General features: G+C 35.4%; 1 protein-coding gene across 3 annotated transcripts in view; it reads left to right on the top strand.

Moving 5' to 3' along the window:
• LOC136845289 (uncharacterized) overlaps positions 1–23,895 on the top strand; it is a 128,669-nt gene that overhangs the window by 81,750 nt on the left and 23,024 nt on the right. For all 3 annotated transcript variants that reach the window (XM_067115466.1, XM_067115467.1, XM_067115465.1), the window contains 7 exons: positions 3,908–4,075; positions 5,384–5,536; positions 8,016–8,297; positions 8,804–9,055; positions 10,341–10,487; positions 12,169–12,321; positions 15,413–15,562. In XM_067115466.1, coding sequence (XP_066971567.1) covers positions 3,908–4,075; positions 5,384–5,536; positions 8,016–8,297; positions 8,804–9,055; positions 10,341–10,487; positions 12,169–12,321; positions 15,413–15,562 — 1,305 coding nt within the window. The remainder of the gene's footprint in view (positions 1–3,907; positions 4,076–5,383; positions 5,537–8,015; positions 8,298–8,803; positions 9,056–10,340; positions 10,488–12,168; positions 12,322–15,412; positions 15,563–23,895) is intronic.

Below are 23,895 nucleotides of genomic sequence, written 5' to 3'. Positions count from 1 at the left end.
GTACAGTGGTATTCAGGTTCCAACTTCGTTTATGACTTGTGTAGCTTGGTTGGCAGTGGTCTCGTCTTTCAGATGAAAGACCTGGGTCCTGATGTGAAAGAAATATATATATATATATATATATATATATATATATATATATATATATATATATATATATATATATATATATATATATATATATATATATATATATATATATATATATATATATATATATATATATGTATGCTTTTAGGCAAAGTTTTCTTGTTTGCAAAATTCGTTAAATTCTATGGCTTTTTGATTATTGATCAGCTTCTTATTAGTTTGACAATATTTTCTGAATCTTCTCCGTTCTTCCAAGTTCAGTTGATGGACAAAAACGAAGATTAACTCTTTGTTCCATTTACTAAGAACACAACACCACAGCTGTTCCGTCACTTGTCGTGACCTCTTCAAAATGTATAATTTGGACATACCGTCCTCTTGTTTTGTCACAGTATGCAGACGGATATGAAGCGTCCAAAACAATCATCATCATCCAGGTGCCATATCCCCAAGGACGTCGGCAATCATGGCTCGCCACTCCTCTCTGTTTCCGGCTCTTTGCAGCAACTGAGCTGCAGACATTCTTCCTCCAGTCATTCTCACCAATCCATCCATATATTTTTGTCTAGGTCTTCCTCTCATTGACTTCCATTGATTTTACCAGTGACAGATGTTCTAGTTCTTGTCTTCTCACTATGTGACCCACAAAACCGCATTTGTCTACCTCTCACTAAAGCCAAAAGTTCTCTCTCAATGCAATCTCTAATACCTGCTCATTAGTTTTCCTTTCTGTCCATGATATTTTCAGCATCCTTTTCCAAACCACATTTTGCAGCCTGCAACCTCTCCTCATCTGCCTTCCTCAAGGTCCAAGTTTCACAGCCATACAACAATACAGACCAAACAAAACATTTCACAAATCTCCTCCTAAGATTCATCGATATTTTTGAGTTGGTGACTAATTTCTTTATCTTACCAAATATCTTTTACCATGGATATTCTCTTCCTGATCTCTTTTCCGCATTTTCCATCACTTGTGACAGTGCATCCTAAATAATTAAAACTATCGGTTTGTTTAACTGTTTCAGCATTAATTTATATCTGTTCTTGGGGATTTCATCTTTGGAGATAACCATAACTTCTGTTTTCTTAATATTTATTGACAGACCTCTTTCTCTGCTTGACTGGTGTAAAGTACTGACTAAAGCTTGAAGTTTATCATGAAAGTCTGCAACAAGTGCTGTATCATCAGCATACCTGATATTATTAATATTGACTCCTCCAACCTTAATTCCTTCCATATCTCTGAGATCTCTCATTATCATTTCACTATATAAATTGAAGAGATCAGGTGATAACACACAACCCTGTCTTACACCTCTCTTGATGTGCCGCGTCTCTGATTCGTCATTTTCTACTTTCACTGATGCCTCTTGATTCCAATATAAATTCTTTATCAATCTTAGATCTTTCCCATCGATATTTATCTGTTCCAATATCCTTATAAGGTCTACATGTCTAACCCGATCAAAAGCCTTTCATAGTCAACAAAACAAACATATAGATCTTTTTCACTTCTATTGCTGTCTCCATCAACATTCTCAAAATAAAAATTGCATTTCTTGTCCCTTTATCTCTCATAAAACCACACTTCATTGCCAATCTCTGGGAGTATCTTATTTCTTATACTATTCAAAACAATCCTTAATATTATTTTTGTGATCTGACTCATGTTACTGATAGTCCGGTGTTTATTGCACTCAAGTGTTCCTGGTATTTTTGGCATTGTGATAGATGTTGATTTGTACATCTGTGTTGCAGGCTCTCCATCTTCATATATTCCTTCCACTATTTCCATTAATATATCAATGATGTATTCTCCCAGAGCTACCAACATCTCTGCTGCTATTCCATCATCACCTGTTGCTTTATCGCTTTTCATTTGTTTTAAAGATGCCTCTATCTCTGATCTGATTATACTTGGTCCCTCTCCGTTGTCATTGAAGTCTATATGTTCTATTCTATCATCATCAAACAATTCTCCAATATATTCCGACCATCTTTCCAATATTTCTTTTGACTCCATTACTATGGTTCCATCCCCTTTTTGATACCAGTGCTGATACTTCTCTTCTTTTAAAAGTAATTTCTTTCACCTTATCATACTTTCTCCGTTCATCCCTTTTATCCAAATCTTCTACCTCCTCACAAATCTCATCCATCCATTTCTCCTTTGCCCTTGTGCATTCCCCTTAATAGTTCTATCCAGAGCTCTAATCTATCTTCATTTTTACCCTTCTGTTGCCTTCTTTCATCCATCATTATCAAGATATCTTCTGTCATCCATTCTCTCCGAGCTCTCCATTCTGTTGTTGGTATTATTTCATTACCTTCTTATTGCATTTTCCATATTTTGCCACTGTTGCTGAGGATGTTGGAGCACTGGGCCGTCCTCCTTAAGCTGGTCATATCTATTTCTTACAATTATATTATATTGGTTCTTCATTTCTCTGTTTTCAATAATTTCAGTTGCCTCTTTGATTTAGGTGTACTTTTTCCTCTGATTTTTCAACTTCACCATCACTGTTGCTACAACTGGTACATGGTCACTATTACAATCGGCTCCTGGGTAGGTTTTCACTTGCTTGACAGAGTTCCTAAATCTTTATTGATGGTTAGAAAGTCATTTGGTTTCTAACTCTGTCACCAGGCTTTTCCATGGCCAGAGATGTCTTGGGTGGTGCTTAAAGCAGGTGTTTGATATAATCTGTCTTCTCTAAGCACCAGTCTACAAATCTGTTTCCTCTCTCATTTCTTCTGCCTAATCCAAAAAGGCCCAACAATATCCGCTGTTCTTCCTGTTGTCCACCTTCACATTGAGGTCACCAATAACCATAATTATTCATGCTCTTTGCACTGCTCTTTGCCTGATTTAACTCTAGATAAAATTGATCAACATCCTCTTCATCATGTTCAGATGTAGGTGCATATACTTGTATTATGCATATTGAATGGTGTGGCTTTTATACGCACCAACAAAATCCTGTCAGATGCAGCCCAATAGCCTATCAAACATGGTTTCACAGACTTGTTATAACATCACACCAACACCTCTCTCAGCACTCTGGCCTCCCGAGTATATGAAGGTTCCTCCTGTTGAAGTTGGAGAACATCCCACTCCTGGCCATCTAACCTCACTAAGCCCTAATACTTGTAGCTTCATTCTTTCCATTTCTCTCTCTACATTCATTTTCTTTTCCAGCCTGATATAATGTTCTAACATTCCAAGCCAGCTTCCTTGTTTTCTGTTGTTTTTGGGTTGTTATTATATTTCTTTCTTTTCTTTTTGGGGTCAGTAGCGATGACGGTCAAATGCCACCTGCACCACATGACTTTTTGGACCATGGAGACAACCACAGCATCCATTCTGAATTACTTCATCGTTTTTGTCCATCAACTGAACTTGGAAGAACGGAGAAGATTCAGAAAATGTCAAACTAATAAGAAGTTGATCAACAATCAAAAAGCCATTGAATTCAATGAAATTTGCGTGTATGTGTATACAGTATATATATATATATATATATATATATATATATATATATATATATATATATATATATATATACATATATATATATATAATACATATATATTCAAGATCCATATGTACCTCATAGATAAGAGAATTTAACAAGTATAAAAATTTTTAGTTCTAAAATTAAAAACAAATAATTCAGCCTCCTTGAGTATATATTTCACTACCATTCATCCTTTTTATACTTAAATTTAATCATTTCCTCTTACAATTTCTCAATCAGTCCATCCCTTTTATGCTACTGGTGATATCTTCTTAAATGTCCTCATTTTCTCGCAGCTCCGAGTCCAGTGGCAGTCCAGCCGGAACCTGTTCCAGCGCAACCATGCGTCATGACAGCGGAGTGCTCGAAGTTCAAGGGAACGTGCGTCTATCCTGGAATTCAATGCATAGGAAAAGTCCACGGATACTGTGGCGGCGCGGCTGGGTGCCGCTGTTGTGAACAAGGTAAGGGTTAATAATGTTATTCTCATGCGGTGCCCTGTAGGCACTCCTTGAGGTTCTGGTAAAACTACGGTATACTTAACTTGAGGTTCTTTGCAGTGTCCCTTCGGCCCCCTAGCTGCAACCCCTTTCATTCCTTCGACTGTACCTCTGTTCATATGCTCTTGTTTCCATCTTACTTTCGTCAGTCCTTTCCTGGCAATTGTTTCATAGTGCAACTGCCTTGAGGTTTCCCTCCTGTTACACCTTTCAAATACTCTCAATTTCCCTTCCAGCGCTGAATGACCTCATAGGTCCCAGCGCTTGGCCTTTGGCCTAAACTCTATATTCCGTTCCATTCCGATGTTGTGACTGTTGAAAATAATGGCCGTTTCTACGGCATTCAGTTTGTATAGTCTTCTCCATTCGTCTTACCATCTTCATTTCATTAGCGTGTAGGTGGTATAATAAATTTCCGAAGGACATGGAAAGATATTCTGCTTTCATTGTTTATTTACTCTTAGTCAGACAAACAACAAAAGCAGAAATGTATTATACTATCCACCTGCAGACAAGAAGAATATAATATGAAGGATAGAAATGACTCTCTACAAGCTAAATGCCGTTGAAACAGTATTATTATTATTATTATTATTATTATTATTATTATTATTATTATTATTATTATTATTATTATTATTATTATTATTATTATTATTTTGGACGAAGGCCCTGTTTGAGATAAACTTCGTTGAAAAGAATGGCACTCTGTATGCCGTTGAGCCTATGTTGCTCCTTTTCAACTTGTTTTAACTTTAATTTGAGAGAAACAAATACAAAACTTACAATCAAAATATCTCCTTTGATTCTTAAAGATCAATATGTTCTTGAACTTGAAGGGAAAGGTCAAACAAAGGGACATGGGAATTATTTGTTGCTGAAATCTCAGAAGGAACATCCCGGATAACATGGATGTAATATGTAAATGAGAATATATATATATATATATATATATATATATATATATATATATATATATATATATATATATATATATATATATATATATATATATATATATATATATATATATATATGTGTGTGTGTGTGTGTGTGTGTGTGTGTATGTATGTATGTATGTATGCATAGTAATGCATGTGTTAGCATAAAATGATGCTGTTACTGATGCTTACGAAATTTCAAAAAACAGGAGCAGTGTTAAGGGGGAAAACTAATTTATATGTGGAAACAGACTGAATATGTTAATTATGGAGTAATGACTTTCCACACTGCATTACCTTTTAAAGTCCTCTTCTCTCTGTCTCTCCTCAGCCGGTCCTTCTTGCCCAGCCAAGCAGGACCTTTGCAGGTATTGGGGCGGAACGTGTGGAACCCCCGGAAGCTGCACGACCAACTACAACGAAGACAGATGTCCTGGAGCGGACTGCGCCTGCTGTTTACCTCAAGGCATCTCGGCTAGAGGAAGTGAGTGCAAAAGCCACATGCATTCGAATGCATTCCAGCGTCCTAGAAAAGCAAGGGACCCCATCGTGGGTTTGAAGTGATGCTTCACCATCAGCTATATTTTTTTTGCCAATTTTTTATGCTTTGAACGATTGCTCTTAGATGTCCCTACCACACGCATTCAGATTGTACGACGGGCCATTCCAGCGTTCTAAAAATACAAAGGACGCCTTTGTGGGTTTGAAGTAATTCTTTACCATCAGCTATACTGTATTTTATTGCCAATATTTAAGCTTTGAGCGGTTGCTTTTGGATGTACCTACCACATGCGTTCAAATTACACGTAGGGTCATTCCAGCGTTCCAGAAATGCAAGGGACCCCCCTTGTGGGTTTGAAATGATTCCTCACCATCAGCTATATTTTACTGATAGTTTTTAGGCTTCGAATGATTGCTCTTGGACATACCTACCGCACCCGTTTAAATTATATATAGGGCTATTCCAGGATCCCTGAAAAGCAAGAGACCCTCTTGGGGGTTTGAAGCGATTCTTCAACATCAGCTATACTTTTCTGCCATTTTTTTTAGCCTTTGAATGATTATTCTTGGATGTACCTGGTGCTTGAACTGCCTTAAAAATTATAAAATATATTTCTTGCGAAATAGGCGATTGGCAAAGTACTATGTATCTTTATGGACAATTATCCACACGTCTTCATGCAAATCTGCAGGGGAATTAGCATATTGTCAGGCACATATGGATAATTATATTTGAATTTTTATGAGCCTCCTGATCATCACAAGTTAGAGAAACTAGGCTAAATATTAAATGTTTGCCAGAATTATTTCTAAGAAAATTGTTGTGTTAATCTTGAAATTAAACAGCTGAAAACTCTCACAGTTGATTTTGTATCATGCTGAAATAAGGCATACCAAAACCAGCTAGAGAAAATGAAAGTAGTGTTATAATAGCTTGGAAATACAGTTCATTACGTACAAGAGGGATGATCAATTTGATACCCATCTCCCCCTCTGACTGAACAGAACGTCTAAAGAAATTAAGATCCTTTCTGCATGGGCTTCAAGGACATTTGTCCTCTACTTTCTCCTTAATCTAAGTTGTACTGAAGAAAATACATACTGTAACATCTCGACTTAACAGACACTCTGGGGTATGGCCTTTCTGGTAAGTAACAAATTCCGGTAAGTAACGAAGATCCTATATCATAGCTGCACTGGAATATTTTCTAGATGTGTAACAACTGATAGTAATTCCACATAGTTCCTAAACTAAACTAACCTGTACTTTACACACAACGTTCAATATTAGGAGATATATCTAAAAACACATCACGTCTAAAATGGCAGCATAGGGAAAAATAATCAAAATATGGTAGCTAGTTAAAAAAAAAGTATATCTTAGTTTAATCAGACCACTGAGCTGATTAACAGGTCTCCTAGGCCTGGCCCGAAGGATCAGATTTATTTTACGTGGCTAAGAACCAACTGGTTACCCAGCAACGGGACCTACAGCTTATTGTGGAATCCGAACCACATTATGACGAGAAATGAATTTCAATCACCAGAAATAAATCCCTCTAAGTCTTTATTGGCCGGTCGGAGAGTAGAACGCAGGGCCAACAGCGTGCTAGCCGAGAGCTCTACCCACACCTCCAATGAAGAACTATGGTAGCTAGTAGCGACATAGGTCCATTAAGTTGAAACATTACTCAATAGTAATTTTTTCCCAAGAAGAGACAGCACTAAGATTCCTTCTTTGATACCCAGAAAGTTCCTTCTGCCTTTCCTAATTTTTAGTGTAAGAAATGTGACAAAGAATGGGATTTGTAATTAGAATACAGTGGAGATCTGTATACCCAGGTTACTGAGAAAGAGATGATGGTTAAAGGGAGAAACGGCCATTTCTGATAGTTGTTTCTTATATCTGTAGAGACATACTTTCTGATCTTTAGCTTCTATAATTGCTCAGAGTCAAACCTTTTCAGATTCATTACAGTATTATTGTACTCATTGTAAGAAGTATAAAAAAAATTGAGATGAACAACTGTTTTTTTTTTATTTATTTATACTTCATTCTAGAACTAGATTAAGTACATTTGGATTTAGGACTCAACGCCCGTAGGTGGGTAGTACCGTCAGTGTACCTCACTCAGTGTACTGTAGACATTACTTAAGGTTCTCTGCAGCGTCCATTCGTCCCCTAGCTGCAACCCCTTTCATTACTTTTACTGTACCTCCGTTCATATTCTCTTTATTCCATCTTACTTTCCACCCTCTCCTAACAATTGTACCAACATTATTTTCGGTCCCAGGGCTTGGCTTTTGACCTAAATTATATATTCCAATTCCAGTTTAGGACTCAACATGTTTAGCATTATCGCAAATGTCAAGATGGACCTCCACGAGGACAGAGCAACCAAACGTAGATTTTGGGTTTCCGGTTGTTTTGCTCACGAGACCAACGAACAATTATCTTTCAGATTCCTTGTCGTGTGAACAGGGTGGATCAACAACATCTTGTGGAGACCTAGACGGGGTGTGCCGCACCAACAGCTGCCCCAAGGGAACCAAAGCTATCTCAGGAATCTGTGAAAGTGGAAAATGCTTTTGTTGCTTACCCAAATTGCCCTGTACTGCAAAGAAGAAATGCACTAAGAAGGGAGGCACTTGCATGAGTACAGCTGCTTGTCAGGCGGATACATTACCAAATGGCTGCAAAGGGAAGGACTGTGTTTGCTGTCTGCCTAAGTCGACAAATACCAGTGGGTTCAACTTTGTAAACTTGTTTTGTGTTGAATGGTCTAAAAACATTATTTTGTTTGTGTGTACATTAGAGAGGCCATTTCCTGCATCAAAATCTCATGGAAACGATATGGAGAAAGAAAATTAAAATCACTTTTATGGTGACCAGCTATAATTTTCATATCAAAGAGTTCATATGTCAATAGAACTTGGGGAAATATCTTTTAGGCTATCTAAAATACACATTGCCTATGGTGTACTTCACCAACAATATTTATTATGGACGTTCCTGGTCATTGATGAGAATATCACTCATGTTCCACTGTTTTGATCTTGTATTCTGAAACTGATTAGGACCTTCAGATTTAGACAGTTATAACAGAAGGAAGACAGTGATTCCCTCATCTGATTAATAGGATTACAAAAAAATATATTGTTATATTATCATTACCACCAGAAATTAGCATTCACTGATGATACATGACAAAGGTACAGAAACGTGTAATATGCACTGCATTTTTTTCAGCATGTAACTCAGGAAAGAAATGCAGTAAGAGAGGTGGAAGCTGTAAGGGGGGTGGCTGCCTGCCAAGTGAAAAGGAGATCCCCAAGGGGTGTAAAGGCAGTTCGTGCAGCTGCTGTGTTCCAGTCGGTGGTGGCACATGCAAACAAACCAAGAAATGTACGAGGTCCAGTGGTTCCTGTGTTTCATCAGGCGCTTGCACCAGTGGAACATCTTCGCCTGGCTGTAAAAAAGGCTGCGACTGTTGCGTCAGTGGTAAGCGTCTTTGAGAGTCTTTCCTAGTCACTTCAGTTCCGTGTTCAGTCGAATGTTAGGGCAGTGGGTAACATCCCAGTGAGGTGTTTTTGAATAGCAGCAGTTGAGATTTAATGCAGGCGAACTCCTCACTCACTCCAGCAGTTGAAATGTGGTGACCAGGTGGAGGATGTCAAAAGATTTTGGTCTGTAGTCATTAGGGACAAAGTTGCCTGGCAGTGTGTTTGAAGGGCTAAAGTCTATAAGGATCAAAAATAGAAACTGCTTTATTATGATCTTACCCCAAGACTCAAGCTGTTAAATCATAGGATCATATTCCATTTTTGCTTGGAAAACTAGAGACTTATGGTATAATGCAATATGGGGACTTTTAATGTTTTATAACATTGCAAGGTTTAAAAAATGAGGCAATAATTGATATGATCGAAAACAGATATATGTACTGTAATTCACTTGAGGCAGATTACAAACAGTGAATTTACCAGTCTCACCCACACAGTGCACTGCTGATTTTATCATTCCTTTTTGAACACAAATCATACCTGTAGGAAGTATACAGGAGCATTCCCCTGTATTCCTAATAATCACGAAAAAGGAATTGTTCCCATGGGAATACAGACCATCACCTCAGCTTCAGTTGCAATTGGTTGTTGGAACTTGGTAAAAGGCTACTTAACATGTGGTGGGTGTTGGGAAAGGGAGACTGTTTTTCATTCATCCCTATGCTAGATTATATAAGTGGTCACAGGAGTCATTGGAAGCATGACCAGGGTTGGCGATTCGACTTACCAGTCGGCTTGGAGACTTATTTTCCCACCTAATGGGAGAATCTCTTACAGAAAAGGCAAAGGTTTGTACTCTCACATGAGCAAAACAGGAGCCCTTTGTTTTAATCCCTCCTCAACCACCCCAATCAGCCCATGGTGCTGAAGGAGACAATGCTTGATAGTGACCAGTGAGTCGGGTGTTCCTCCCATGCACCAACCTCATCACCAGTCACCAACCTTCCAACCTTGTTTCAGCAGCCAAATCTAGCTCTTGCTGAGGAGAACTCCCACATGAAAGTCTCTGGTTTGCATACCTAGGCAAAATACAATTACTGTACTCTAAAGATTTTTGGTATTTCTGCTAAAAACAAGCTTCATGACAGCTAATGGACCTAATAAAATCAGTGTAGAGTTGTGATAGGTCTAGAATTAACTTAGTAAAATTAGGAGGAACTTTGATGATTCTTTCAGTTTCTTACCTTAACTCTTCCTGTTTCTTGTTCCTCATTATCAAACAGGACCTGCACAAGGACCTACATCGTGTACACCTTCCTCTACCTGCACAAGCAAAAATGGCCAATGCACAAACAAAAAATGCAGAAAAAAAGAAACAGAACTTTCAGGGCTCTGCACAGGTGGATGCAAGTGCTGTGCTCGCCAATCATGTAAGTCCTACAAAATCATTGATTTCTACTTTTACAGTTACTTGGGGCAAAAAGAAAGATTTCTATTTTTACAGTGACTTGTGGCACAGAAAAATATTTATATTTTTACAGCTGGGGCATAGAAAAAGTTTCTATTTTTACAGTGACTTGTGGCATAGAAAAATATTTATATTTTACAGTTGGGCCATAGAAAAAGGTTTCTATTTTTACAGTCACTTGGGGCGTAGAAAAAGACTTCTATTGTTACAGGTACTTGAGGCATAGGAAAAGATTTCTCTATTTACAGGTACTTGGGGCATAGGAAAAGATTTCTCTATTTACAGGTACTTGGGGCATAGGAAAAGATTTCTATTGTTACAGGTACTTGGGGCCTAGAAAAAGATTTCTCTTTTCACAGGTACTTGGGGCATAGAAAAAGATTTCTCTTTTTACAGGTACTTGGGGCATAGAAAAAGATTTCTCTTTTTACAGGTACTTGGGGCATAGAAAAAGATTTTTTTTACAGGTACTTGGGGCATAGAAAAAGATTTCTATTTTTACAGTGCCTTGTGGCATAGAAAAATATTTATATTTTTACAGTTGGGCATAGTACAAGGTTTCTGTTTTTACAGTTACTTGGGCCATAGAAGAATATTTATATTTTTACAGTTACTTTGGGGATAGAAGAAAATATCTATTTTTACAGTTATTTCGTGCGTAGAGAAAGATTTATATTTTTACAGGTACTTGGGGCAAAGAAAAAGATTTTTATTTTTACAGTTACTTGGGGCATAGAAAAAGATATCTATTTTTGCACTTTTCTGTAAAATTAAAAAAAGCATGTTTGGAACAAGAGTTAAATGGTGTGGTGTAATTATGCAGTATGCAGATATGTGTAAGACTGTGTATATTTGGCAGAAATATGTAATGGTATCCAACACATTTAAGACCTTAAGATGAGTCCAAAGATGGACCTGCAATGATTGCTTATCACTGTGTGTGTTAAGATCAGGCTTGAAAAATTGCAATTTTATAAGAACAATCAAGAATAATGAGAATTAATTGAATTGATGGTTTAGACGCATCCATTTAGTAATAGGAATTCTGGTCTGTCATTTCTCGCACAGTGATGTTAGAAAGGCTACGAGTCTTTGAAACAGAACTGGTGTTGTTCACCAGTGATTTATGTAAACATACCCTGCCTACAAACATTTTAAAGTGAAAAATGACTGAACAAAGACAGCATTCATAACAAACTCAACTTTGCATTCCATTTTAAGAAAGCTACTGGTGTTACACAAATGTGGATGGAAGGTGTCCGCCCTTGCATCTTCATTTACAGAAGGTCTTTGTGCTTAAAATTCTATTATAGATGATTTCTAATTGTTCAAAAGCTTTATGGGATTTACGCTCTGTAAGTGTAAAAAGATAGAATTTACTTATGTCCTGTAGTCTCAGGTTTTGAGGAAAAATCTGGAAATTCTGTTACAGATGTTTTGTAATTGTTCAGAAGCAGGTAAGCAGGTAGATCTGGAGTAGGTGTAGCGTAAATAAGACTTTGACCCCGGACGCTAGTAAACTTACGAGATTTCACGTGAATTTACAAGATTTCACGAGATTTATACAGATAACTTAAAAACTCTTCGGTGTCACGGACTTTAATTTTCACTATACCCAGTCAATTTCTGTCACCCCTGAACAGCAACTAAATGCAAGACATCGAAAGCTTGCACGAAGGCAGGCGGTGCATGCACTGCAAGCAATTGCGCTGCCAACGAAAAGGAGCAAGCTGGTCTCTGCAAAAAGAAAGGCTGCAGATGCTGCGTTCGTGGTGCCGTTACTACTCCTGGTTCTGGTGAGAGAGAAAATGTAGTTTGATTCCATTGTAAATAATCTGTTTGCTTTAAGATCGTCTTAGTTTGTGGTGTATATCTGCAGAAAAGCATTCTTATAATATATATATATATATATATATATATATATATATATATATATATATATATATATATAATATATATATATATATATGTATGTATTTATGTATATGATATTTGTTATTTATGTATATATATATATATATATATATATATATATATATATATATACATATATATATATATATACATATATATATATATATATATATATATATATATATATATATATATATATATATATATATATATATATGAATGATTATATATAATATATTATACATATTGATGTTACTGTAGGTTTTCCTTTTGTCATTTGCTTTTTAATATATGTTCCTATTCTAAATTTTTATCACTGGATATAATAGTATTTCCCGTTGATTTCAATGGCATTCTTCATAGATACTATCTTCTTCTCGAGGCTTTGAATCAGTCTATACTTCTCTTTCTCCTCAGGCAAGCTTCTCAGGAATAAGGATGAAAAACGTGAAAAGTTTTTCCTTATTCCTGAGAAGCTTTAAGTCTTGATAAGAAGAGAACCAAAACAAAGCCACAGTGTTAAAAAGTTAGAATAGAAAGGCATTAGAAATCAAAGATACTTTTGGAACCTTGCCCAAGGAACCCAGAGGAATAGTTTTTTGAAAAGGAAAGGGTAAAATAGAGAGCCTTCATTAATATTTTCCGCAGCTGTTGACTCAAATTTTAAGGCATCAACTGCAATCATTTTGTATCCCAGATTTTGCTTGTCTCAAATTTTAAGGCATCAGCTGCAATCATTTTGTATCTCAGATTTTGCTTGACTCAAATTTTAAGGCATCATCTGCAATCATTTTGTATCTCAGATTTTGCTTGACTCAAACTTTAAGGCATCAGCTGCAATCATTTTATATCTCAGATTTTGTTTGTCTCAAATTTCATGGCATCAACTGCAATCATTTTGTGTCTCAGATTTTGCTTGACTCAAATTCTGAGGCATCATCTGCAGTCATTTTGTATCACAGATTTTACTTGACTCAAACTTTAAGGCACCAGCTGCAATCATTTTATATCTCAGCTTTTGCTTGACACAAATTTCAGGGCATTAGCTGTAATCATTTTGTATCTCAAATTTTGCTTTATTCAAATTTCAAGACATTAGCTGCAATCATTTTGTACCTCAGATTTTGTTTGTCTCAAATTTCAAGACATTAGCCACAATCATTTAGTATCTCAGATTTTGCTTGACTCAAATTTCAAGGCATCAGCTGCAATCATTTAGTATCTCAGATTTTGCTTGACTCAAATTTCAAGGCATCAGCTGCAATCATTTAGTATCTCAGATTTTGCTTGACTCAAATTTCAAGGCATCAGCTGCAATCATTTTATATCTCAGATTTTTCTTGACTCAAATTTTAAGGCATCATCTGCAATCATTTAAAATTTTAGATTTTGCTTGATTCAAATTTTAAGGCATCAGCTGCAATCATTTAGTATCTCAGGTTTTGCTTGACTCAAACTTTAAGGCATCATCTGAGATTTTGTTTGTCTCAAATTTCAAGGCATTAGCTGTAATCATTTTGTATCTCAAATTTTGCTTGACTCAAATTTCAAGGCATCAGCTGCAATCATTTTGTATCTCAGATTTTGTTTGTCTCAAATTTCAAGACATTAGCTGCAATCATTTAGTATCTCAGATTTTGCTTGACTCAAATTTCAAGACATTAGCTGCAATCATTTAGTATCTCAGATTTTGCTTGACTCAAATTTCAAGGCATCAGCTGCAATCATTTAGTATCTCAAATTTTGCTTGACTTAAATTTCAAGGCATCAGCTGCAATTATTTTGTATCTCAGATTTTGTTTGTCTCAAATTTCAAGGCATTAGCTGTAATCATTTTGTATCTCAAATTTTGCTTGACTCAAATTTCAAGGCATTAGCTGTAATCATTTTGTATCTCAAATTTTGCTTGACTCAAATTTCAAGGCATCAGCTGCAATCATTTAGTATCTCAGATTTTGCTTGACTCAAATTTCAAGGCATCAGCTGCAATCATTTAATATCTCAGATTTTGCTTGACTCAAATTTCAAGGCATCAGCTGCAATCATTTAGTATCTCAGATTTTGCTTGACCTCAAATTTCAAGGTATCATCAGCAGTCATATTGTATCTCAGATTTTGCTTGACTCAAAGTTCAAGGCATCAGCTGCAATCATTTAGTATCTCAGATTTTGCTTGACTCAAAGTTCAAGGCATCAGCTGCAATCATTTAGTATCTCAGATTTTGCTTGACTCAAATTTCAAGGCATCAGCTGCAATCATTTAGTATCTCAGATTTTGCTTGACTCAAATTTCAAGGCATCAGCTGCAATCATTTATATCTCAGATTTTGCTTGACTCAAATTTCAAGGCATCATCTGCAATCATTTAAAATTTCAGATTTTGCTTGACTCAAATTTCAAGACATCAGCTGCAATCATTTTGTATATTAGATTTTGTCTTACTCAAATTTTAAGGCATCAGCTGCAATCATTTTGTATCTCAGATTTTGCTGGTCTCAAATTTTAAGGCATAGATTTTTTCTGGTCTCAAATTTGAAGGCATCAGCTGCAATCATTGTATATCTCAGATTTTGCCTGACTCAAATTTTAAGGCATCAGCTGCAATCATTTTATATCTCAGATTTTGCTTGACTCAAATTTTAAGGCATCTGCTGCAATCATTTTGTATCTCAGATTTTGCTTTCTGGGACTGACGCTCTGTAATTGTAAAAAGATAGATCTTGCTTATGTCCTGTAGTCTCAGGTTTTGAGGAAAAATCAGGAGATTCTGTTACAGATGTTTTGTAATTGTTCAGAAGCAGGTAAGCAGGTAGATCTGGAGCAGGTGTAGCGTATATAAGACTTTGACCCCGGACGCTAGTAAACTTTTTCACGTGAATTTACAAGATTTCACAGATTTATACAGATAACAAAAACTGCATGTCACGGATTTTAATTTTCACTATACCCAGTCAATTTCTGTCACCCTGAACAGGAACTAAATGCAAGAAATCAAAGCTTGCACGAAGGCAGGAGGTGCATGCACTGCAAGCAATTTTGCGCTGCCAACGAAAAGGAGCAAGCTGGTCTCTGCAAAAGAAAGGCTGCAGATGCTGCGTTCGTGGTGCCGTTACTACTGGTCCTGGTGAGGGAGAAAATGTAGTTTGATTCCGTTGCAAATAATCTCTTTGCTTTAAGATTGTCTTAGTATGTGGTATATATCTGCAGAAAAGCATTCTTACAATATATATTGTTATAAACTGGGGGCTTGGTTGGGGAGAGAATTGGAGCAATTTATTATAATGTACTGCCAAAGAACCAAGGGGGCCCGAGTTTATAAACAAAAAGAAAGTTATTTGAAACTCACCTTAGATTTTCCTGGATTTATAAGTAACTGATTAAGGTCGCCATTAAAAATTAGACTTCTTTTACAATTAAAGGGATTTATTTACAGAGACTGGGCAAGTATGCAAGAAGACAAAACAGAATGTAAATTGTAACCAATGTACAGGCACATAGAATATATACAGTAGAGCAATAATGCAGTACATGGCAAATAAGCAATGTAAATATGACGGGGCCAAGGCACAATTATCCCCGTTATAACAATAACTCGGTTAGATCAAAATTACATTTAATCGTCTTTGTTGGTTATTCTTCAAAAGGGATGAACTCCAGGGTAATGGAATCAATTCATTTAAATAATTTCTGTGGGGCCAGCAACGGAGTTTTGCAATCAGGCTGCGACCAGGAATGGTTGCGAAATTTGGATGGCAGTCAGAATTAGCGGACATAGATTTGCAACGGAGCAGATGATGTCTCCCTGCAAGAGAGGTTAGGAGTTAACACCACACAAAAAGAGAAATGAAATCTCCTTATAAAGTATTACACAAAAGCACGTTCATAAATTCTAATCATTACGGAGCCCAGATGATAAATATAAGAAATCACGTCATCACAATCTTGGAATCGTAGTGGATTGGGCTTTGAAACAATGAACACGTGTTGCCGCCACACAAAGGGGGAAGCTTCAAACACTGGTATCACTTAGACTAGTTTGCCCTTAATTTGCACTGGGGAGGGATAATTGGATATTTATCACTGAATCGTTTACTTGATTTCAAGGCAAGTTATGGGACGAGTTACGGGGTGCCGAAGCAGGTCGACTTAACAAAGGGAAATGCTTTTGTGGAGAAAGGAGTTGAAGTTTAACAGGTCCTCTTGAACTCAGTCTAGCCAGTGGAGCTGGAGAAAAATGCAGCGTGTCTACAGCAGATGAAGTCAAGATTGTCTGTCCTGTGGGCAGAAAACCGTACCTGCAAGGAATGGAATAAATCAAGGGGGCTTTCAGGGAGGAGGGAAAGGGCTGGCGTACTGACTACTTGCGATACACGAACCTGTTCGACAGTTGTTGGCGCCAAAACACGATCGACTCTGCCATACATTGATGTAGCGTTCACCCAACTAAGACGGAAGGGACGCAGACATGCGTCTTCGACTGGATACTGGAGGTCTCTGACTGCATCTGTGAGACGGCGCAGTTCTTCGTTGGAGGGGTGGATAGAGCTTGCGCCTGGCACGGTGTTGGCCTAGCGTTCGACTCTCCTACCCTGCTAATGAAAATTAGAGGAATTTATTTCTGGTGATAGAAATTCATTTCTCGTCATAATGTGGCTTATCCACAATAGCTGTAGGTCCCGTTGCTAAACCAGTTGGTTCTTAGCCACATAAAATAAATCTAATCCTTTGGGCCAGCCCTAGGAGAGCTGTTAATCAGCTCAGTAGTCTGGTTAAACTAAGATATACTTAACTTTTTCTGAGACGGCGCTTGGTGTGGGGCCATGCTTGTCAAATAGGCCTATCGGACCTGCAAAATCATACAGCCAGAAAAAGCGGGGAAAGGACCCAAAGATTAAGTACTTAGAGGTTAAGGTCCTATGTCAACAATAACTATCCCTTTAGCTCAAATACCTTACTACTTAATCACGTGATGGGGGTGAAAAGGGTCTACATTGTTTCCCCAGATCAGGTGAGTCGGGAACTCCACATTGGTTAAAACTGGCTAACTGCTATTCTCTGGTTTGAAATACGCTCGCTTCTCCCTCGCCCGCCATACTTTCCCTGCCCCGCTAGTCAAAGGAAAGAGAAACTGCATTTCAAGAATAATGATGCACTGGCAGCTAAATGAGGGAGGGATAAATCCTTGACAATATATATAATATATATATATATATATATATATATATATATATATATATATATATATATATTATGTATGTATGCGTATGGTATATGTTATTTGTAATATATATATATATATATATATATATATATATATATATATATATATATATATATATATATATATATATATATATATATATATATATATATATATATATATATATATATATATATATATACGTATATATATATATATACATATATATATACTAGCCCAGATATATATATATATATATATATATATCATATCATATAATCTTGGATATATATATATATATATATATATATATAACACATATTGATGTTACTGTAGGTTTTCCCTTTGTCATTTGCTTTTTAATATACTGTTCTATTCTAAATTTTTATCACTGGATATAATAATATTTCCTAATTTGTACTGGGGAGATATTATCTTCTTCTCAGTTTGAAACAGTCTATACTTCTCTTTCTCTTCAATCGCTTCTCAGGAATAATGATGAAAAAACGTGAAAAATTTTTCCTTATTCCTGAGAAGCTTGCAAGAAGAGACAAACGAGAGGTTCGGACTGATTAAGTCTTGATAAGAAGATAGTATCTTCGAACAAAGCCATCCAGTGTTAAAAAGTTAGAATAGAAAGGCATTATAAATCAAAGCTACTTTTGGAACCTTGCCCAAGGAACCCAGAGGAATAGTTTTTTGAAAAGGAAAGGGTAAAATAGAGAGCCTTCATTAATATTTTCCGCAGCTGTTGACTCAAATTTTAAGGCATCAGCTGCAATAATTTTGTATCTCAGATTTTGCTTGTCTCAAGTTTTAAGGCATCAGCTGCAATCATTTTTTTATCTCAAATTTTGTTTGTCTCAAATTTTAAGGCATCATCTGCAATCATTTTGTATCTCAGATTTTGCTCGACTCAAATTTTAAGGCATCATCTGCAATCATTTTGTATCTCAGATTTTGCTCTACTCAAATTTTAAGGCATCATCTGCAATCATTTTGTATCTCAGATTTTGCTCGACTCAAATTTTATGGCATCATCTGCAATCATTTTGTATCTCAGATTTTGCTCTACTCAAATTTTAAGGCATCATCTGCAGTCATTTTGTATCTCAGATTTCAAGGCATCATCTGCAATCATTTTGTATCTCAGATTTTGCTTTTCTCAAATTTCAAGAAATCATCAGCAATTATTTTGTATCGCAGATTTTGCTTGACTCAAATTTCAAGGCATCGTCTGCAATCATTTTGTATCTCAGATTTTAATTGTCTCAAATTTCAAAGCATCAGCTGCAATAATTTTGTATCTCAGATTTTGCTTGACTCAAATTTTAATGCATCAGCTGCAATCATTTTGTATCTAAGATTTTGATGAATTCAAATTTTAAGTCATCAGCTGCAATCATTTTGTATCTCAGATTTTCTTGTCTCAAATTTTAAGGCATCACCTTCAATCATTTTTCATCTCAGATTTTCCTTGGCTCAAATTTTAAGGCATCAGCTGCAATCATTTTGCATCTCAGATTTTGCTTGTCTCAAATCTTAAGGCATCAGCTGCAATCATTTTATATCTCAGATTTTTCTTGACTCAAATTTTAAGACATCAGCTACAATCATTTTGTATCTCAGATTTTGGTTGACTCAAATTTTAATGCATCAGCTGCAATCATTTTATATCTCAGATTTTGTTTGTCTCAAATTTTAAGGCATCAGCTTAAATTTTAAGGCATCATCTGCAATCATTTTGTTTCTCAGATTTTGCTGACTCAAAATTTTAAGACTTCAGCTGCAATCTTTTGTCTGAGATTGTGATTGACTCATATTTCAAGGCATCAGCTGCAATCATTTTGTATCTCAGATTTTGTTTGTCTCAAATTTTAAGGCATCATCTGCTGTCATTTTGTATCCTAAGTTTTGCTTGACTCAAACTTGAAGGCATTATCTGCAATCATTTTGCATCTCAGATTTTGCTTGACTCAAATTTCAAGGCATCATCTGCAATCATTTAAAATATCAGAGTTTGCTTGACTCAAATTTTAAGGCGTCAGCTGCAATAATTTTGTATCTCAGATTTTGCTTGATTCAAATTTTCAGGTATCAGCTGCAGTCATTTCATATCTCAGATTTTAATTTACTCAAATTTTAAGGCATCTGTTACAATCATTTTGTATCTCAGATTTTGCTTGTCTCAAATTTTAAGGCATCAGCTGCAATAATTTTGTATCAGAGATTATGCCTGACTCAAATTTTATGACATCAGCTGCAACCATTTTGTATCTCGCATTTTGTTTTTCTCAAATTTTAAAGCATCATCTGCAGTCATTCTGTATCTCAGATTTTACTTGACTCAAATTTTAAGGCATCATATGTAATCATTTTGTATATTAGATTTTGCTTGTCTTAAATTTCAAGGCATCATCTGCAATCATTTTATATCTCAGATTTTGATTGTCTCTAATTTCAAGGTATCAGCTGCAATCATTTTGTATCTCAGATTTTACTTGGCTCAAATTTTAAGGCATCAGCTGCAATCATTTTGCATCTCAGATTTTGCTTGACTCAAATTTTAAGGCATCAACTGCAATCATTTTATATCTCATATTTTGACTGACTCAAATTTTAAGGAGTCATCTGCAATCACTTTGTATATCACATTTTGTTTTTCTCAAATTTACAGCATCAGCTGCAATCATTTTCTATCTCAGATTATGCTTCACTCAAATTTTGAGACATTGGTTTTAATCATTTTGTATCTCAGATTTTACTTAACTCAAATTTTAAGACGTCAGCTGCAATAATTTTGTATCTAAGGTTTTGCTTGACTGAAAATTGATTTTCTTTGACTCAAATTTTAAGGCATCAGCTAAAATTATTTTGTATCTCGGTTTTTGCTTTTCTCAAATTTCCAGGCATCATCTGCTATCATTTTGTATCTCAGATTTTGCTTGTCTCAAATTTTAAGGCATCATCTGCATACATTTTGTATCTAAGATTTTCCTTGACTCAATTTTCAAGGCATTATCTGCAAACATTTTGTATCTCAAATTTTTCTTGTCTCAAATTTCAAGGCATCATCTGCAATCATTTTTTATCTCAGATTTTGCTTGACTCAAATTTTAAGGCATCGTCTGCAATCATTTAAGATCCACGATTTTGTTTGACTCAAATTTTAAGGCATCAGCTGCAATCATTTTGTATCTCAGATCTCGCTTTACTCAAATCTTAAGGCATCAGCTAGCAATCATTTTCCGTCTCAGGTTTTGCTTGACTCAAATTTTAAGGCATCAGCTACAATCATTTTGTATCTGAGATTTTGTTTAACTCTAATTTTAAGGCATCATCTGCAATCACTTTATATCTTTGAATTTTCTTGTCTCAATTTTTAAGGCACCATATGCAATCATTTGGTATCTCAGAATTTGATTATCTGAAATTTTCAGGCACGAACTGCATTCATTTTGTATCTCAGATTTTGCTTGACTCAAAATTTTATGCATCAGCTGCAATCACTTTGAATCTCAGATTTCGCCTGACTCAAATTTTAAAACATCAGCTGCAATAATTTTGTTTCTCATGTTTTGCCTGACTCAAATTTGATTTTGTTTGACTCAAATTTAAGACATCAGCTGCAATAATTTTGTATCTCAGATTTTGCTTGACTTAGATTTTAAGGCGTCAGCTGCAATCATTTTGTATCTCAGTTTTTCCTTGTCTCAAATTTTAAGGCATCAGCTGCAATCATTTTTTTATCTCAGATTTTGCTTGACTCAAATTTTAAGACATCAGCTGCAATCATTTTTTTATCTCAATTTGGTTTTGAATCAAATTATAAGGCATCAGCTGCAATTATTTTGTATCTCACATTTTCCTTGTCTCAAATTTTGAGGCATCAGCTGCAATCATTTTTTATCTCAGATTTTTCTTGACTCAAATTTTAAGGCTTCAGCTGCAATCATTTTTTATCTCAGATTTTGCTTGTCCCAAATTTTAAGGTCAATGCATTTTTTTTATCTCAGATTTTGCTTGTCCTAAAATTTTAAGGCGTCATCTGCAATCACTTTGTATCTCAGGTTTTCAAAACATCAGCTTCATTTTATATCTCAGATTTTGTTTTACTCAAATTTTAAGACATAGCTGCAATCATTTTTTATCACAGGTTTTGCTTGACTCAAATTTTAAGGCACCAGCTGCAATAATTTTTTATCTCAGGTTTTGCTTGACTCAAATTTTAAGGCACCAGCTGCAATAATTTTTTATCACAGGTTTTGCTGACTCAAATTTTAAGGCACCAGCTGCAATAATTTTTTATCACAGGTTTTGCTTTACTCAAATTTTAAGTCATCAGCTGCAATCTTTTTCTATCTCAGATTTTGCTTGTCTCAAATTTTAAGACATCAGCTGCAATCATTTTCCGTCTCAGGTTTTGCTTGAATCAAAATTTTAAGGCATCAGCTGCAATCATTTTGTATCTCAGATTTTGCTTGTCTTAAATTTTAAGGCATCAGCTGCAATTATTTTGTATCTGAGATTTTGTTTGACTATAATTTTAAGGCATCATCTGCAATCACTATATATCTTTGAATTTGCTTGTCTCAATTTTTAAGGCACCATATGCAATCATTTGGTATCTCAGATTTTGTTTGACTCAAATTTTAAGGCATCAGCTGCAATAATTTTATTTCTCAGAATCTGATTATCTGAAATTTTCAGGCACGAACTGCAATCATTTTATATCTCAGATTTTTCGTAACTCAAATTTTAAGGCATCAGATACAATCATTTTGTATCTCAGATTTTGCTTCACTCAAATTTGATGACATCAGCTGCAATAATTTTGTATCTCAGTTTTGCTTGACTCGAATTTGATTTTGCTTCACTCAAATTTTTATGCATCAGTTGCAATCATTTTGAATCTCAGATTTCGCTTGACTCAAATTTTAAGACATCAGCTGCAATAATTTTGTATCTCAGGTTTTGCCTGACTCAAATTTGATTTTGTTTGACTCAAATTTAAGACATCAGCTGCAATCATTTTGTATCTCAGATTTTGCTTGTCTCAAATTTTAAGGCATCAGCTGCAGTCATTTTGTATCTCACATTTTCCTTGTCTCAAATTTTAAGGCATCAGCTGCAATCATTCTTTATCTCAGATTTTGCTTGTCCCAAATTTTAAGGCGTCAACTGCAATCATTTTATATCTCAGGGTTTGCTTGTCTCAAATTTTGAGTCATCAGCTGCAAAATTTTTTATCTCAGATTTTGATGACTCAAATTTTAAGGCTTCAGCTGCAATCGTTTTTATCTCAGATTTTGCTTGTCCCAAATTTTAAGGCGTCAACTGCAATCATTTTATATCTCAGGGTTTGCTTGACTCAAATTTTAAGTCATCAGCTGCAAAATATTTTTTATCTCAGATTTTGCTTGACTCAAATTTTAAGGCATCAGCTGCAATCGTTTTGTATCTCAAATTTTGCTTTACTCAAATTTTAAGGCATCAGCTGCAATCGTTTTGTACCTCAAATTTTACTTTACTCAAATTTTAAGTCATCAGCTGCAATCATTTTGTATCTCAGATTTTACTTGACTCAAATTTTAAGGCATCAGCTGCAATCATTTTGTATCTCAGATTTTGCTTGACTCAAATTTTAATTTTGCAAATCAGCTGCAATCATTTGATATCTCAATTTTTGCTTGACTCAAATTTTAAGGCATCAGCTGCAATCATTTTGTATCTCAGTTATTGCTTGACTCAAATTTTAAGGCATCGGCTGCAATCATTTTGTCTCAAGGCATGCTGAATCAAAATTAAACTCAAATTTAGTTTTGCTTGACTCAAATTTTAAGGCATCAGCTGCAATCATTTTGTCTCAATTTTTGCTTGACTCAAATTCAATTTTGCTTGACTCAAATTTTAAGGCATCAGCTTCACTCATTTTGTGTCTGAGATTTTACTTGACTCAAATTTTAAGGCGTCAGCTGCAATCGTTTTGTACCTCAAATTTTACTTCACTCAAATTTTAAGGCATCAGCTGCAATCATTTTGTATCTCGAATATTGCTTGACTCAAATTTTAAGATATCAGCTGCAGTTATTTTGTATCTCTATTTTTACTTGACTCAAATTTGAAGGCATCATCTGCAATTATTTTGTATCCAGATATTGCTTGACTCAAATTTTAAGGCGTCATCTGCAATCATTTTTATCTCAGATTTTGCTTGACTTAAATTTTAAGACATCAGCTGCAATCATTTTGTATTT

Source organism: Macrobrachium rosenbergii, chromosome 13 (assembly GCF_040412425.1).
Source record: "Macrobrachium rosenbergii isolate ZJJX-2024 chromosome 13, ASM4041242v1, whole genome shotgun sequence".
In the NCBI taxonomy this organism is placed as follows: domain Eukaryota; kingdom Metazoa; phylum Arthropoda; class Malacostraca; order Decapoda; family Palaemonidae; genus Macrobrachium; species Macrobrachium rosenbergii.
The sequence above is the reverse complement of the archived record's forward strand: the minus strand, read 5'-3'. Positions and strand labels throughout refer to the sequence as shown.